General features: G+C 41.6%; 1 protein-coding gene across 1 annotated transcript in view; it reads right to left on the bottom strand.

The window, feature by feature from the left end:
- tnrc18 (trinucleotide repeat containing 18) overlaps positions 1–17,616 on the bottom strand; it is a 44,141-nt gene extending 26,525 nt beyond the window's left edge. The window contains exons 1-3 of the mRNA XM_024802165.2: positions 17,467–17,616; positions 15,396–15,745; positions 1,666–1,806 (exon numbers count right to left, since the gene is read on the bottom strand). Coding sequence (XP_024657933.2) covers positions 1,666–1,806; positions 15,396–15,609 — 355 coding nt within the window. The 5' untranslated portion in view covers positions 15,610–15,745; positions 17,467–17,616. The remainder of the gene's footprint in view (positions 1–1,665; positions 1,807–15,395; positions 15,746–17,466) is intronic.
- Positions 17,617–17,929: the final 313 nt, after the last annotated feature.

Genomic DNA, 17,929 nt, shown 5'->3' with positions numbered 1-17,929 from the left:
TGGGTCTCCCCTCGTTCTGAGATGCAGAAACGGAGAAGCCGAGGAGGTGGGTGTTAAGGGGTGTCAGCATTAGAAGAAGGCACTGGGAGACAGAAATATAAGAGGCATGATGGAATGAGAGTAACAGCATGCAGGATGGGTTTCTTGCAAAGCTCCCTTTAACCACAGTTAACAGCTAGCCTTGATCTTTAACAGCTTTGATTTGTGGTTCAGCTGTAGCAGTACGGTGCATCCCAGGCATATCCAAAGTCTGCCTCTTAGCTGCTGCCCAGAATTGTCTCCAGCTTAGAGTAACTTTAGCTGCTATCAAAGCCAGCCACCAGGTATTAGGAATCTCTCTTAGCCCGTGAAGGATTCTGTTCAGGAGTCTTCTTCACCAAGCAGGGGGTTTAGCTTTTTTAGCTTTAGAGACTTCAACCTTAAATCCAGTCAAACCTAAGTCAAATGTCAAAGTTTATCCACCCTTTATATTTCCTTCTCTGGCTGAATATAAAGTGAAACAGGTTACATCTTTTAAATTTAGATTTATAATTAGACATTTACAATGAGCAATTAGTGGCACTATTCCCACACAGGAGATCTAATCACAACCCTGAAGGAAGAGTTTCACATACAGCCAGCAAGCTCCATTTTACCTCACATTTGCACACTGGGCACCTCTAAGACTACCCATATTAGTGCTCTCATATCCACTCTCACTGACATCATACAGTGTTTAGTCTAAAGCCTGAGCTTTTGACCCACAAGGATTACTTGCACATACACCAACCTCATTATTTTAAACTGTGGCCATGTTTAATGTGAGCATCCACTGCTGTAATAGCATATGGAAAAAGGAAAAGCACAAGAGGTCTACTGTAAAAACAGCTTTTTTTCCCCATTTGTTTTTGATAGGAAATGACACTTGACCATTAGAAGGAAACAAGCAGAGTCTTAAAGTCTTAAAATAAATAAACTAACCACATAATTTGATTTACAATGTTTGAAAAGCACTGAGCAAGCCGTGTGTCACACAAGGCAACGCAATCACTTTTAAAAGGCATCTTAAATGAAATCCATTTGTCCTTCTCTTACCTTGCTGAAATGCACTGTGGGGTTTGTTTTCTACCCTATCTGACCTACTCCAGTGAGATTTGATAAGGAGTTGCAAAAGGACACAAGGGAATGAGGAGGGGACCGAGATTCAATCACTTAATGAACAAGCCTTGAGGAAAGTCACAGGCAAGTTAAGGAAACGAGGAGTCCAAGGAGACAATCCTCTGTGTGTCTAAAAGTGTGTTCGGGCAGGATGGTGTATGAAAAGTAGGGCAGGAGAACTAGAGAGACGCCGACAGAGACAAAGTGCGTACTGGACAGAAGGCTCAAAAAAGAACAAGAGAGAGGAAGACCGATTACAGAAACAGATGACAGGCGAAAGTAAAGGACTGGTCGAGGACAGAGGAACCAAGGCACATTCAGGACAGAGCCAGCAGCAGAGCTACCAGCCGTGAGACAGAAATGGAACAGGATCCCAGCGGAGTAAGCAATGAGGAACAGGCCTCCTGGGCATTGGTCAGGACAGGATTGTGAAAAATGCCATGAAAATATGATGCCACTCTGCCTTTGAATTATGTACTGGGACAGAAAAGGAGGATAGAAACAGAAATGCAAATGTAGGTGATTTACCATCATGAGCATGCGATGCCCACAGCTGAGCCATCTGCAGACTGCTGGGATTTGCGGATCTGTATGCAGGGTCAGAGGTCAGAGAGGAGGGGCCTGGATAGCCTGACAGGAAGGGGCTGGAGCCTGCCGGGAAGGCATCGCCTATAGGAAAAAGAACGAAGACTGTCAGTCACCCTTGTAACCGCGAGGCCAAACAACACAAACAGTCAATGTTTTTTTTATTCTGTACGTGATGTCATTCCTTCCTGTGTGTGTTTTTGGGCGAGGGGAGCTAAATCAATATGTGCTGATGCTACTGTGCCCGAGCAGTCTGCTGTAATCACATTATTACTGAGCAGCCATGCACTCCATTTCAACAAGACAGACCACAGACAGACTTCACTCAGAAAGGAGGGAAGTTAATGTAACCACCAACCGAAAGCCACAATCGTCACAAGAGGAATGCAGCCATGTGGGGCACGAGGAGGAGTGCGTCTCTGTTCAGGGTGGGACAGGGATTTACCTCAAACTCAACTGTCTGTCAGATAGAGCTCTGGATTACATGCTGACAGCTTTTATGAGACAAATCTGACCAAGTAAAAATGTACTCAACCTTATAAACAACTCACAGACAAAATGTTTCCCATTATTTAAAAAATATAATTAAAAGCAAATGTATTTCAGCATTAGGCCAAAGATGTATATGTAATATAAATTACACACACACTGCAAAAATACCCAACACATTAAATGTTTGTTACAGCTTGAGCTCAACCTGTTAATCACAACAACGATTCATGGAAATGAACAGTTAGCTTGATTACACAATGCTATAAATATTAAAAAAAAAAAAAAAAAAAGGGTAGTAACACATAACAACAGTGAAATATTTTTAGAAATATGCTGACGATTACGGAAACCTGAAATGTGTTTTCAGAAACACAAATATAGAAGAAAAAAAAAGCGCACATATTCAGTTTTTCTTGACGTATTTTCTTTTAAATTTGCTGTAGCTTTGCACCCGATGTACCGTTCCTGGTAACAAGTCACATTTTGTGTCATCACAAAACTGAAAGCGCTTCACTTTACAAAGATAAGGCAGCAAAATCTAATGTTGGAAAGAATCAAACTGATAATGTGTACCTTTTTTGTTTTTTTAAATCTTCGCTTCACTATGAGACATAACATAATAAAAATAGCTGAAGATGACTTTTTAGCTGACCAGATTATTCCTGCACTGGCCACTGTGCATTAGACTCTGACATAAATCAAGAGGTCACAGGAGCGTTTATCAGAAAAATGCCTGCTGCATAATATAATATGTAACAGTTTATGTTTAGAGTTTTCCCCATACATTTATAAAGGTGTTATTAATAAAACCTCAATATAAGTAATATTCAACCACTACACACCACTGCATCCAGTTCCATGGAGAGCGCGAATCCCCGTAAATCACTTCATATCTTAACACGATACGGTTATCGATCGTTTTTATTAGACTCCACCCTCATCACATGTGCAATCTGTCCACCGGCAAACTTTGAACCATTACAGCTTCTTCCAAGCGCAACCTTCTGAAGAGCTGGAAAAGGTTTCATGTTTAGCCGAGGACCCCCAGATCCCCCCCCTCCTGAACCATTACTGAACACACTCCACGGCCATTACCCTGATAAAACTAACCATGTGTGTAGGGGAAAGGGTGCTGCCTGTATACGGGCAGGAGGGGGGAGGGAATGAACGTGTGTGTTTCTGTATTAGTCCTGTGGGAATCCAAGAGACATGCTGTGCTTGCCGAGTTTCCCCTGCATCTAAATCAGTACATTAAAACTGCAGTCCGTCAGCAGCCACACACACACACACCATTTTAAATCAATACCAAATGCAGCTTTCCAATCTATCGCAAAGGCGTGCATGCAAACACAATACATACAGAAGTAATGCACTGTGCCTTTATTCTCTCACTGTGATAACACTGTGTAGGTGGATTCTTCCACACTCTGCCTTATTAGACACAGTTTTTATTAACGCTCGCATTTAAACGTGTGTGTGCACGTGTGCTTAGAGTCCCTGCACCTCTTTGCCGTATGATCACCAACATGTGCAAACAGTTATGTGTGGGTTTGCAGTGAATGCGCTTTTGATTCAAAAACACTGCACAAGCTGTACACACACACACACACACACACACACACACAAAGACTGCCGTAGACCTGCATTTACAAATTCACACATGCACACCAAACCCACCCACACATACACACACGTTAACTCTGAAAAGCAGCAATGAGGTTTTACCCAGAAAATGGCACAATTTTCCATCTGTGCAGTTTTGCAGTATCATCTATGCACTGATGTCAATATTAAACAACAACACAAACCTCACTTTCCTTCTGCTTTCAACTGTGTTTATAATTCACAATATTTTAGGTGTGCGCTTTCTTTCCTTGAAGTTGTGATGTTCACGATTAAAGCCCTGCTCTCCCCATGGTAACTGATGGTAAAGGCAACTGCAGTTTAACACTACAGCAAACATGCCACCAACTTTTTTATGAAATACTAATAGACTGCTGCATGTGTGTAAAGTGGAGCCAAGCCCTCAAACAACACAGCCTTTATTCAGCAAGTCATGAACAGAAGGGGCCTGAAATGCTGTAAATAATGCTGAGTACTTTTACACTCTTTACCCAAGACATTGATTTGATTTGGGTTTACTCAATTATGACCAAATGCATAAATCCAATTTTGGGGTCAACACTAACCTTATTAAAACATGATTATTCATCGACTTTGGAAACAGCACAAATTATGTAATCAAACATAATTTACAATTTAAAATAGGTCTTAATAATCATAAACCGCGGTTTAAGAAAGGGATGAGTTTGGCTTTTAAGGAGGGGAAGTCACTGCTTTCTTGGAAAGGTGTGTCCTTGATTTATGACAAAAAAGAGAATCCCTGGAATGGAAACCAGCGGCGTCATTTTATCTTGATCATGTTGTTTTCAAAGATAGTAGTGCGATTTTGTCCTTCAGCTGACTAAAACAGTGGTGCTTCCATTCATCCTCTACAAACTTCAAAACTGATCTGCTAGAATAAAACAAAACAAAAACAACAAAAATAAAAAAAGGACCACGTCTTGTTTTGTAAACTCAAATTGGATGAATTGTCACAGTCAGTGCTCTGCGACCGGTTTATATATAAAGAGGAAGCTCGGTCTACATCAGCAGTAACACAATGAAGGTTTGATACAGTATTTAAAAACAAACAAACAACAACAACAACAACAACTGTTAGCTGCAATGTTTCCTGCAATCACTTTACATAAAAGGTGAGCTGAAATGCTGTTGCTAAATTCACCACTGTAAATCAAAAAAAGGCAAAGTTGCTCATCTACGAACATAAAGCATATTTTGCAACATTTCCTGACTTGGACATTTTACAGTTCCTACTTTTTAGGAATAACCGCACTGTTTCGATGAAATTATTTGGCATTAGTTCAACTCTTGACACAAAGCCCGAATTGTTTCTAGCACTTTCACTATTTTTTTTTTTTTTTTTTTAAATTACTGCCACTTTTAAACACATCGGCGAGTGTCCATGTGTGTCGCACTAGGTGGCAGCCATGTTGTTTTAACAAATTATCCTCACCTTTAAGCCACTTTTTAATCATTACCTCATGTGTAAGACGTGCAAAACATAGATGCACCCTCGATGAACACACACACACACACACACACACACACACACACACACACACTACATTTCCAACCACCACCACCACCTGTCAAGGTTGTTGAAGTCCTGGTAGGATGTCAGCAGTTTCCATTTCTTCAGGCCAAACACCAGGGTCTCTCTAATACACATACACAGACACGTCAAGAGGCACAGATGCCTCACTGGAGTATGGATCAATCTCGGCATTGTAGCCGCCTACAGGCCATTTATTCCATGTGTCTGAGTACACACGCACACATGTACACACAGTCTACAGTTTTGCTTTGTGCCAGTGAGCAGGGAAAAAAAATACAATCCCAAAGTCCCTTTGCCCCTCCTGCACAGTCAAAAGCAGGAAAAAGTGGGAGGGGTCGAAAGAGGAAAAACATTTGCAGTCCTTGTTCCAGAAACAACATCCAAATGGTAGCTGAGAGGGAAATGTTTCCTTAAATGTTTTGGAATTACTCTTTCATTAGCTTCGTCTCTCTCTCACCCTCTCCCTCTTTTAACCTTTTCCTTCCTCTCTCCCTTCACAACTCCACCCCCCCCCACCACACACCACACACAGCATTTGGCTCTCAGTTCACAAGACAGTTAGTTTGCCATATTGGGAGAAACGAGTTGCCAAGAAACACGCTCTCTGACTCCCAAGGCGTTTCTGAGCCTCCATTTTCAGATCAGTATAAGAAATATATCTTGATATCAGAGATAGGAAGGAGATCAATTCTGTCAGACTCACTGCAAATCTGGCACAAAGGCGCACACATCCAAAGAAAAAATATAAAATAAAAATCAGAGAAACTAACAAGTCAGTGTTGATCACAAATTGATCCAAATTCTCTGAAACACACACACAAAATTTAACAATACTGGAAAATGTGCAAAAGGAAAAAAGACGAAATGAAAGAAAATCTCTGGTATAAAAGCCTGAGACACACACACACACACACACACTATCTGTTATCCATCAGTGGCACTCAGAGCAGGGTTAGCTGGGGGAGATCTCTATTGATCTCTGGTTTTTATTCCCTGCAAGAAAAACACTGAAACAGTAAAACTCTGCAGTGCTATACATCCCAAAGTTAACTGACACACTGGTAACCATTAAACCCAACTGTAAGAAACCCTCATTCACACTCACACACAGGCAAGGGATGTGCGGGAATTTGCATGTGCGTCCCTGAATTCATTCAGCCATGCGGTTTAAAGTGTGTTAATTATTTCAAAATGGAGATGTCTGGTTCTCCTCTGCTGGGAGCCGTTTACAGGAAACAGGTTTTGTTTGTGTTGTTTGCGCAGCTGAGCTGAATACAAACCGTTTCTCAACTTTAATTAAAAATGTCAAGTTCGAGTTCTGACACGTCAGCTCTCGGTTTGGCAAACCGAACTGCAACAAGGTGGCATCTGACTGGTTTCTCTCTTTGCCGTTTGATTGAATAAAGAAAAATGAAATAAGTTTGCAAAAAGAAATTCATTTTTAAACAAACAGAATCACTTGCACAGCTGCTTCCTCTGCTCAAGCTCTCCTTCCATCTGATGATACTCTGAATACACATGCAGGGAAGGGTTGGAGTAGTTTGTTTACCACACAGCAGAAGAAGAAGAAAAAGAAAGACAGAATGTTAATTATTTATCTTAGATTATGCATTTATTCTGGGCTAAAATTTCACATCTGAAAATAACTCCTGTGCTACAACAAATTTTAGGAAACAAGATGAGCTGCACAGTACTGTCGTGATTTCTCTAAAGTGTTATAGTGATAAACACCCGTAATCTCACTATGTTTTATTTTGGGGGCCTTTTGTCTTTATGAAACTTTAAAGAAACAGGCAGTGTGCAGTGAGGGCTAATGTGTCTCTGGTGTACTGGATGTGAGTACCAGATGAGCAACCCCAAAGAGACAGACATTTGATTAAAAAAATATTATTAATGGCAACTTAAAAAGTAAGTGGGAGGAAATGGTGGGAGGTGGTACGCACAACAAAAGAATGGAGACTCGTAATTTTTTTTCTTTTTAAAGGAAAATCTCTAAGCGGAAGAAAAATGAAGGGAAAATTACATTACATGAGCTCTGAAATGTCAAATCAGATGGAGACCCAAACTGAGCTGCCATCTGGACTCTGTGAACAATAGATAATAGATTAAATGGATTTGTTGCAGCTCTTGGTTGTAAAACACATCATTCACTGACCAATTCCACTTCCATTATTTATTTAATAGGTTGGAATTAAATTTTAGTTTATAATGACTTTAAAACCACATTATGCCAAAAAAAAAAAAAAAAAAAAAAAAAGGCACAGTTGTATTTGGTGAATTGTAAATTGTAGTTCACATTTTCTTTATTTACTGAGGTTTTAACCCCAGTTTATGGCTTTTAATCAGACATTAAAGGCAAATTACTTTTGCATTATTTAGCACTAAAAAGTACATTCAATACAGTATGAATAATAAGAATTTAGATTTTAGCACTCATGGGTTAAGAAAAGGTTGGGAACAATATGAAGCTATTAAAACAAGCAGAAACCTGCTGAATAAAATGACGATTTGGGATATATAGTTGTACATAGTGTATATATATAGCAGTAGTAGGAAGTAGTTAAGGGACATTACAAAGTTGTGAAAGGTCACCAGTATGCACAACACCAGAGGGAGACCAGTGGGACTGAGCCATCTCAATTGAAACCACACACAGGATGATTAACTCTCCCAGATTAAACAATTTCTTTTAAAAAAAAGTTGATGTTTTAATCCATGTTGCTCAAATTTACAAAAAACAAAACCAAAACCAAACTTTGAGCAAACATTAATCGAGTACACCAACATCCACACCGTCCCACGCAGTTGCACTCAAATCTCCTGTGACGATGGCAGGTGTTACTTTGACGCACACCTCGAAAATCGGCAAACGTGAGTCCAACATGTGTCACAGACAGGCAGACGAAATGGCAAGGATGGTAGTGTGTGCACAGAAACACACATATGCGTTTAAGATCATGCAACACCACAAAGCTGTATTCACAGCTGCAGACCAAAGAGTCAGAAACTACAAAGTGGTGTAATCACAAAACCACATATGTAGTGACAGGAAACAACCCGATTTTTAGAAACACTCTCTCATTTAATGCACAGTCAAGTACCTTTAAGTCAATCTAAGGATGACTGCAAACTCAAGGGCTGATTTCCAGCTCCATATTTTTATCTTTGCACTCTACTAGAGTGGCTTGGCATGAGTCACATTTCAAAAATGATCCTTATTTATGTTACACTGAGCCCCTAAATTAAGAACTCCTCTATAGATTAAGCCAGTTTAGCCCCTTTCATATTAAGATAGTTGTGTGTATGACTGGCTGCCCTTTACAGAGGATTCAAACGGTAGGCAGGTGCTTGAGATGAGCATAAACATCTCTCACTGACATCACAGAAAAGTACATATACTGATTGTTTAATAGGAACAACCACTAGTAACACTAAATAATACAATAATAAAAAGGTTTAGCTCAGCTTTAATAGCATATGTAAGCCAAACCATGAAACATGCTGCAGGTATGGGCGTCTCCACTGGTTAAAACATATTCCACATAACTAACAATCAGCTAGAACTGACTATTCACGTGTAAAAATTGCTGTGTGCATCTCCTTCGTGTTGTTACACATTTTGAGCTTTTACCTAAGTGCCTTGGGAAGAATATTATCAGGCTTATGTAATGGGACACGTAGAGACTCAACACGCAGCCAAACAGACAGACACAGCACAGTGTGTGACCTTTGTGTGCTGGAGGCTGTTGTTTGTGTTAAAGGGAGGGATCTGGCACAGAGAACGACTTAGCTAATGTTTTAGGTATTTCAACATGCCACAGCACGCTTGTACGCGCTTGTACGCGCGCGCACACACACACACACACCTACCTATCACTCTCATGTTTGACAGCTGTGTGTGAGTGCTGTATATGTGTGTCATTTTTTCTGCCACTGACAGGTTTATTGTAGCAGGGCAGCAGAGCCTTGTGCTTTCTCTTAAGGAGCCCGTTTTCTCTCCTGAAGGATTCAATTAATCTGAGAGGGGGATGTGTCTGAGCCACATCTTCTCACACATACTTAGGTGTGTGTCTTGAATATATATTTATACACACACACACACACACACACACACACACACACACACACACACACACACACACACACACACACACACCACATTAATTTAAGTGCAAACAGACACACTAGCCAAGCGGCGCGGAAGACAAATTGGTATCAGCCAAGACATCCCTGGCCTGCCCCTGCAAGCCGCATGAATTATTAGCCTTCCACTCATGTGCCCTGTGAGTGTGTGCGAGACTGAAAGAGACAGAACAACTGAAGGGCGAGCACATTTATCTAACCGTGTATGAATGTGTTGTGGTCAGTATAAATCTCTTCTCTCTGCAGAGTCTCAGGGGGAAGCCCCAGCCCCAACTGTACTAAGCACAATCACATGCTCCCATTCTTATACACCAGACTTCAGTCCTCTCATCTACACAGACACTCAAATACACACACACAACCAGCAAAACCTCAGCTCTTATCCTCTGAAAATAAAATGCCGATTTCCACTCATTTAGTTCTCCTTTTCCATTCATCTCAGGCTGTTTGTGTCAACAGCTATTGGCCTTTCTCCGAATGGGGGAGGCTGAAATATGTGTACCGAAGGCAGTTAAAAGTGAAAAGTAATGCTGTTTTACCTCAAGTCTCACGAAATGAGCAATACAGTTTCATCTCATTAAACAAGCATTTGTGACATTCGCTAGCAAATATCACAACACAGCATATTAACCTACATCTGGTTTTGTTAAAAATGTGGGAAAGGATGGGGGACGAGCTGCTGTGACTTTTGTTCTATTTGTTAGGAGGAAAACAGAAGTTAAATGCTCAAAATCCAGTGAAAAAGTCTGATGCCACAGTGTGTTAGACCACCAAGTGATCTCTGAGTACTACTGTGGGAACATAAGAACTTGGGACCAAAAGTGACACTAAAAAAGGAAGAAAGAAAGAAAAAATAGTTTACATTTCACTTCAACCACTAACTGCATAACTGAGTTCCTGATACACACCACTGAATGTGCAGCCTGGGTTTTTGCTCACGTGCAGAGGTGATCCACCTTAAGCTTAATGAATGCAAAAAAGGCATGACAGGTGATACAATAGAAAGAATATGAACAATGACAAGAAAAAAAAAAAAGGAGAGCTGGTTGATCACAGCCAGCAGCAGGAACGAGCTGCCAATCTTGTAAACAGTGTTTGTGTTTGAGGTGTGACAGCAGCTTCAAATTCTGCAGGGCAATAGATTTCTGAGTCTACCTCTGCAGCCCTGCAGTGGACGGAAACCTCTGCTGCTAAGCACAGTGTCTTTACCGGTAGCTGGTAATTAACCTTTGCTGTGCAGAGTGAAGAGTAAAGAGGAGAGACTGTACGAACTGTTAAACTCAAGGTTTGGTCTTTCTGGACACATTGCGTTGCATTATATTAACCCGATCAGTCCCAGAAATAAATAAGCACAACACAGCAGGCATGAGTACACCAAATAAGGCAAAAACCACTAATTACATTTTTATTCATTGCATAATAGTCTGTCTCTGTGCATTATCCCCCTTTAATCTTAATAATGTGTCCGTGTAATCATTAACTGTCTCATTTGCTTTTTCTTCCCTGTATGTCATTTCCCCTTGCAGTTTCTTCTTCTACAAGTTCTGCAAGTTCTACTTCTGCAAATGAGTGAACTTCTGTTTAGCCTTGATGATTTCATAAGCAACAGCACAAAAGTCACGAAGAAGTGACTCTGGCAAGTAAAACTAGCGCCGAGCTCCATGTAGAGTGCATACAAAGTTGCAATAAAAACAACACTGAACAACAACAATAAAGATCAAGTGATACAGTATGCCGTATTCTACCATTTCTTGGCACATACTTAACATGAGCTGTGGCTACGTGTCAGCAACGTTACTTCTTTCTCTCTCACACACCTGAGAGTGCCCACAACAAAAGCCCGTTGGCCCCATCTAACACACAGGTTACCCACAAGGCCAAAAGTGGAAGGCTTGGGCACATAACTTAGGTAACAAGCTGGATTTGCCGTCTAGTGAAATAACGACAAAACTACAGCAGATAAAGGAAGTTTTAGTTTTACTGGTGATACAAGTTCATTCTTTCAAGTGTGCTAAATATATCTCAAACGTGTAAGATGGTAATTAGTTAAAAGCAAAGTGAAATTACCTTTAAACCTCTCCTATGACATCCACTAGAACCTTTTTACAGTTTGCAGAAATAAAAGGTATGGGTGTGCTTGTCTCCTCAGTGCAGTTACATTTCAGCAGGTCCTGCCTCTGCAGCACTCAGGCACAAAAGTGAGGGACGTAGAAGGAGAGGACAGATGGCTTCAATCATGTGATGGAGGCACCGGCAGACCTCCAGCAGACTGCGGACCTTTTACAGCCATTTTACATCTATAAACAGTGACTGAAGCTGATCTTGTTTAGATACAACCTGGGTGAATAGCGGGCTGATAGAGGAGCTGCTGCATAGAAAGGATTGGCTGATGGAAAATTATGTCTTTACAGATGCCCTTTTTGCTGCACCAGCAGCACAAATGTCAAACTATTTGCAGTTTCACAATGCATTGCAAACTAAGTGTTAAGCTGCCTTCCACATTTGGCAGCTTAAAATAAGGGAGGACACTCTACTCTATTAAGTCAGGTGGAAACCCTATTAAAACTGAACTAAACAAAAACTAATAAGGCAGACTCCTGGGAAATAAGGCTGCACTGGCAGCTATAAACAGTCAACCCTGCTATCAAGAGCTCAGCCAGAAACAACTGTGCAAAAAAAAGCTTTGAATTCCTTGAAACATGTGTAAACAGAAACAGTAGCAGGGCGACCCTGGCTCCTCTGACTGCACAGCGGGTCCTTGAGAACTGGATTCATGTGGTTTATTGCAATTAAAGAGGAACATTATGAACATTCACAATTACTGGGTAATTATTATGTAATAGGGTTGTATAGTGTTATTACAAGCACAGGACTGCAATCTCATTCGGGGTTGGTTAAATGTAATGTGTGGGGATTTGATATGGAGGAGTGCCATAAAGCTAAATGACCTGTGTCGCACTGTGGTGGGCAGAGGCTGTGAGAGTGTGCAACAGGGGAGATGAGTCACACAGTTTTGGAAGGTCGGGGTAAAATGGATCCTGTTTTAAAAGGAGCCTTTCAACTGCCAATCTGGGCTGGGACAGCAGCTGGGTCAATTCTGCTTCACAACAACACAACCACACCCCGTCCCACAACCCCTCTGGCTAAACGTCAAGTTTACAAACCTGTCTGCACACAAGCAGTTTTCGGCTCGTTTCTGAGCCACGGGAGGGGAGATGCAGGGGCGTCACGTCATCCTAACTAAAGTTATTACTGTTAAACAATTTTCCTCTCAGTTGAGCTGCGTTTCACTTAGTTTCCTGGGAAAGTTTTCTCATTTCACTTCAGTTTCTATAGAGCAGAAATGTCTTGTTTTAGTTTAGCTATTATTAGTTTCTGTTACGATATGAGTGGCATTCTTTAAGAAGCTCAAAGAAAAACAACACACAGCAAAAACTTCACACACAGTCGCCTGACACAAACACAGGCTCCTTGTGTTGACAAATCTGACCAAACTAAAACCAAAACCAAAGAAAATTGCTTTAATTTGTCTACTTCCCGCTTTTATTTCACTTAACTTTAATGTTTTTTCACACTTAGTTTTAGTTAACCGTCATAACCGGGAAAGAATGAGCCAGAATGGTATTTGGGAAGAGTAAAAACTAGTAAAAACCACACGTCGATTAACTCCAAAGGGAAAATATTCCATGGTATTTAGGACATAGGGGTGGGGGGGACAATGTTTTTGTCAACAAGCATATATTTTTGCAATACCCCCATGACAGTGAAAAATGTGTGGCTTTAGCATATACACGAGGTATGTAAAGTTCAGCTCAAGGGCACTTTGATACGTGGACTTTACAGTCAGGAATCAAACCACCAGTCTGCCAAGCAGCGGACAAACCGCTCCACCTCCAGAGAATTTAACAACACACGATAACCCACCTCATTCCCACGGGCTAACTACAGGCTACTTTCAGTGAACTAAAAGAAACATGATTTAGAAATACTCTTAGATGTGTTGGGAATTTCCCAGGCTGGCTGGTAGATTTGTGATGTGGCCGATCTTAATTGGTGTGGCGACTTTGTTTCAAAACATATGAAAAAACAGCACTTTCCTCCAAATCCTCGTATAGTCTTTATTTCTTTAAGCAATGCAGTTTACTAACAGAGTTTACATGAATCCCATCACAGCCTACGCACATACAACTCTTTCCCAAAACACACATGGAACGCATCCTTTTAATTACTATTAATCTGCAAGATATATTAATTGACATCTCCAGTAGTGTGAAGAGAGGTGGGGTTGTGAGTGGGTTATGCCTTTAGTTTTGTAAGCTGGTAATAAAAATATTGTCCTGTATATATATATATATATATATATATATATATATATATATATATATATATATATATATATAATGCTGATAGAAATTTAAGGTCGTAATACCCACAACTGTCAGGAGTCGCAAAATTGGTTCAATAAACTGTGCCCTGGTACATTTCTTTGCCACAATGCACCCATCAATCAAGCCAACACTCCCTGCTGTGCACTGATTTCATCTCTGACACCTTTTCATGTTTGTGTGTGAGAGTTGAATGTGTGGGTTCTGCCACGGTGTCAAATTAACGCTTCATCGGAGCCCCTGCCCTCACTTTACTGGAACCCTAAGTACTGCAATGAACTCACGCTCACAGATAAGGACAAGGGAACACATCTAAAAGGGAATATTATCACCTTTGGGGTTAAAAGAAACCAGAAAACCTGTAATTGTATCTCTGTCTGCAGCTACATGACTTCAGAGTAACTCAGTGAGAGCATTTGTCAGACTTTCCATTTTCCCGAAAGAAACAGCAGACATCCCTTTCCACACACACACACACACACACACAGAACATATGGTTTGAACATAGATGACTCCAACTTCCTCTGTGACCGACCACAAAACCATATGCAAACATGCAATGTTATCTCCTTTTCTTGTTATTTCAAGGCTCTCTATGCCAATAAAAAACGCAAGACATTACTGTGCAGGCACTGAATGTAAATGGAAAAAAATCATCAGCTCAACAGGGAATGACATATACTGCATATATGATTCTGCTTATAATGCACAGACACACACGATGTAAACAAACACATGGGCGTTCACTTGTAGGAGAATGGTTGTGTAATACCCCAGCAGTTTGCTTCCAGTACACACAGTTTCTCTCCATTACACAGATTCTCCAGTGTACTTGCAGCAGAACAAGGGCTGTTTAACAGAACTGCTACAAATTCATGAAAAAAAGAAAGAAAAAAAAACATCAGCCATTTGCCAAATGCTCCAGCTGAGTGACTTTTACTCCAAATACACAACCACTCCAGCTATTGCTCAGAAACGGGTCGAGCACGGGTCTGTGATACCTTTAAGGTGAAAACTTTACTACCCCGCCGTGTCAAACACAGATAAACACACTGCATCGGCCCTGGAGCAGCAATGACAGTGTAATGGTCCGCATGCAATCCTAGACCGCTGCACCCTGACCTGCAAGCTACTGCATGAACATCTACACCGCAGCCCTGTTTGTCCTTTCAATCCGAAGAAATGTGTATCGGAAACTGCCAAGTAATTTTCCGCTAATGCGCTGCACATTACAGGGGCCGAGGATCCTGAACACGATCTGTTACATCTGAAACTTGTCACAGCCTTATGACAGCCGCCTGTCTTTGCCCACATCACACCGCACATCCAGGCGGTGACCGCGCGGGCTGCCACGGATAGCCACAAACCGTGCGCAGTTTTTATTTCAAGTTAATATTTAATCTTCTTGTTGTTTTTGGGTGGGGGGACACTCATATTACAGAATCAAGCTGAGCAATGAAGCGTGGCTCACTTACTGTGGTGTGGATGTAGGTTAATGGCCGATGGCAAGAATTTTCCGGAGTGGAGAGGCTGCGGCTGACTCCCCAGCAAGTGACCGGAGGAGGGAGGGATCCTCCCGGCTGCAGCAGCTGCTCCGAGCCGGATGGAGTGAGAGTCCATCGCGAGCCCCGCCAACAACGAAGGTGGTACGTGGACGGATCGGGGAGGACCAAAATCTCTGCCATCCATTATCCACAGCGGGGAAAGTTGTGAAAGGAAATAGTCCGTTCGAATAGGCCCTCTATTCCGAAAAAGCCAGTTCTGGCTATAATAATGTCTTTAATTTTCCAGGCGATTCGGGCTCCTTTTCAGCCATCCTTCTGACCTATAAAATACATGAAAAATTAAAATAAATGAAAACAAAAACAATAAAATAAGAGCTTGGCATATAATCTACAACAGACTGCGATGTCGGAGCAAACTGTTGGGAACTGGTAGTTTTAAGATTTCTCTTCTTTCCAGCGAACAGGCGGCCCATATGTGCAATGACGCAGTTTGGAAAAGCACTTCAAAAACTAAACCTCGAATAGCAGCTAATCGCCGATGAGACCGTGTGAGGCACTGCCGTCGTACTCTAAATGAAGATTTTAATACGATTTTAACTTATCTACAATATTATGATGTGACATCTGAGCGATACTACACCCACGCTGCACAGCGAGCAGGCAGCCGCTCCGCTTCCCGGGGAAACGAGCAGGAGGAGCGGCCAGCGGCTGCTGCTCTTCCCCCGACTGTGAAAGCATCTCGCGATCCCGATCTGGAAACCAAGAACCCGTCGGATTTTAGAAAACTATCCCACCTTTTTCCTTCACTTGATTAACAGCCCCCCCTAATCCGTAAACCTTGCAATCTAGGCTCAGGCCGAGTCGCAATGTAAACCAATACACAGTAAATACTAAAGGCGCATCAAATATAAATTTCGAACGGGTTAAAAATAAATAAGCTCGCAAAAGCATGCATCATTTATCAGCGGGGTGAGCGGTGTTTTGTTGCCTGCACATGCAGATTTAGTCCGGGTTACTTCGCAACTGGACGTTGGTGCTGCCCAAGGAGCGAAATCTGAACCCAAGCCGCAAACACTGTGTAAAAACCTAGAATGATATCCACTTTATCGACGCTTTGCTGCAAGTTTGAACTCGTTTAAACACATAATAGTGGGTTTTACAGCACAGACTATAAACCGACGCATAGCCAGTAAAGTATGCGTCTTGATTCTGGACAAGAAGAGAAGAGATAAATAAGGTCGATTGAAATGAATTTAGAGCAGCTCTTTATTAAAACCTCGCAGATATCGGTGTTATGTTTAAATTCCAAAGAGATACAGAACAAAAGTTTAGGGGAAAATAACAAGCAAATGCGACTTTTACAAACGGCATCCAAGACGGTATAAACACGGTAGCTTGTAGCTTCAATATACTATTTTTATTTATTTACAGATTGCCCCCCAAATTAAATACGGCTCACATTATTAGTCATGATTTTTTCTTAAAAAGAAAAAGGCTAAAGCCGAGTTCACCTTCAAAGGCTGCAAACAAACACATCACAGCAATGACTCGTGATATCCAAGCGGGCGGGCTCTGAAAAGAAGGGCTCGCTTAGAAATTACAATAACGCCCTTATACCACTTTAGAGAAACACGGGAGCCAAAGAGAAAGTACCTGTATTTTTTCCTTATTAATAAAATGAGTTCAGGACAGTTAAATTAGAAGATAAGCTAGACCGAAAGCTTTTCCCCCTCTCGGTGTGACCCATGCGGCACGGCAGCGCAGGAGGCTCGGCATTTCAGCCACGTTTCAAACTTTTTCACGGTTCCACTAAAAGCCACGCAAAACTCTGTCGGAAGAAACGTCTCGAAAGTTGCTTTTTCACACCGACGACATCCCGATAAAAAAAATTAACAACACGTCGCGTGCACTAACCTCCGCGCCCTTTTCAAATCGCACTCGCGGACCAAAATAGCTTTTAAAACAACAAAAATACGACTATTTTATTAAGAAAGGGCCATGGTACGTAGAGAAGACGGGGGAAAACATGCCTAGCGCTTACTTGAAAGGGTAAAATGTCTTGAAGGGGGCTTAAAAAAATGCCAGCGCTTCTTAAAATCCGTCCAGGTTGCTGGGAGAACTGGAGTAGTCCATTACAGGCTCGTCCGAAGGTAAACTGGGGAATAACTCGGGGGGAGAGAGAAAGCCCATGACGCGTCTAGCAATGAAACACAGCATTGTTTTGTAAGCCCCACCCACCTCCTTTACCACCATCCAACCCAGGACTTTGCACACTGCTCCTCTCTGATTGGCTGTTAGGAATGTCAATCAAAGCTCCCGAGTGTATTAAAAAAACACACACCGTGGCCTCTCGCCAGCACTATAAAACCAATTATGGAGCGAGGAAAGGTTGAGCAGTTTCAAGGTCCCCTCTTCCATCAAGACCGAGTGATCAAAACAAGCAGTGGGCTTTCTCTTTTTCCCCCCACCATGTGTGCTCGAGAAAGAGAGAGAGAGGAAGGGGG

The sequence above is a fragment of the Maylandia zebra genome, linkage group LG4 (assembly GCF_041146795.1).
Source record: "Maylandia zebra isolate NMK-2024a linkage group LG4, Mzebra_GT3a, whole genome shotgun sequence".
NCBI classification, from domain to species: domain Eukaryota; kingdom Metazoa; phylum Chordata; class Actinopteri; order Cichliformes; family Cichlidae; genus Maylandia; species Maylandia zebra.
Note: the sequence above shows the minus strand (reverse complement) of the source record. Positions and strands in the feature narration are given on the sequence as shown.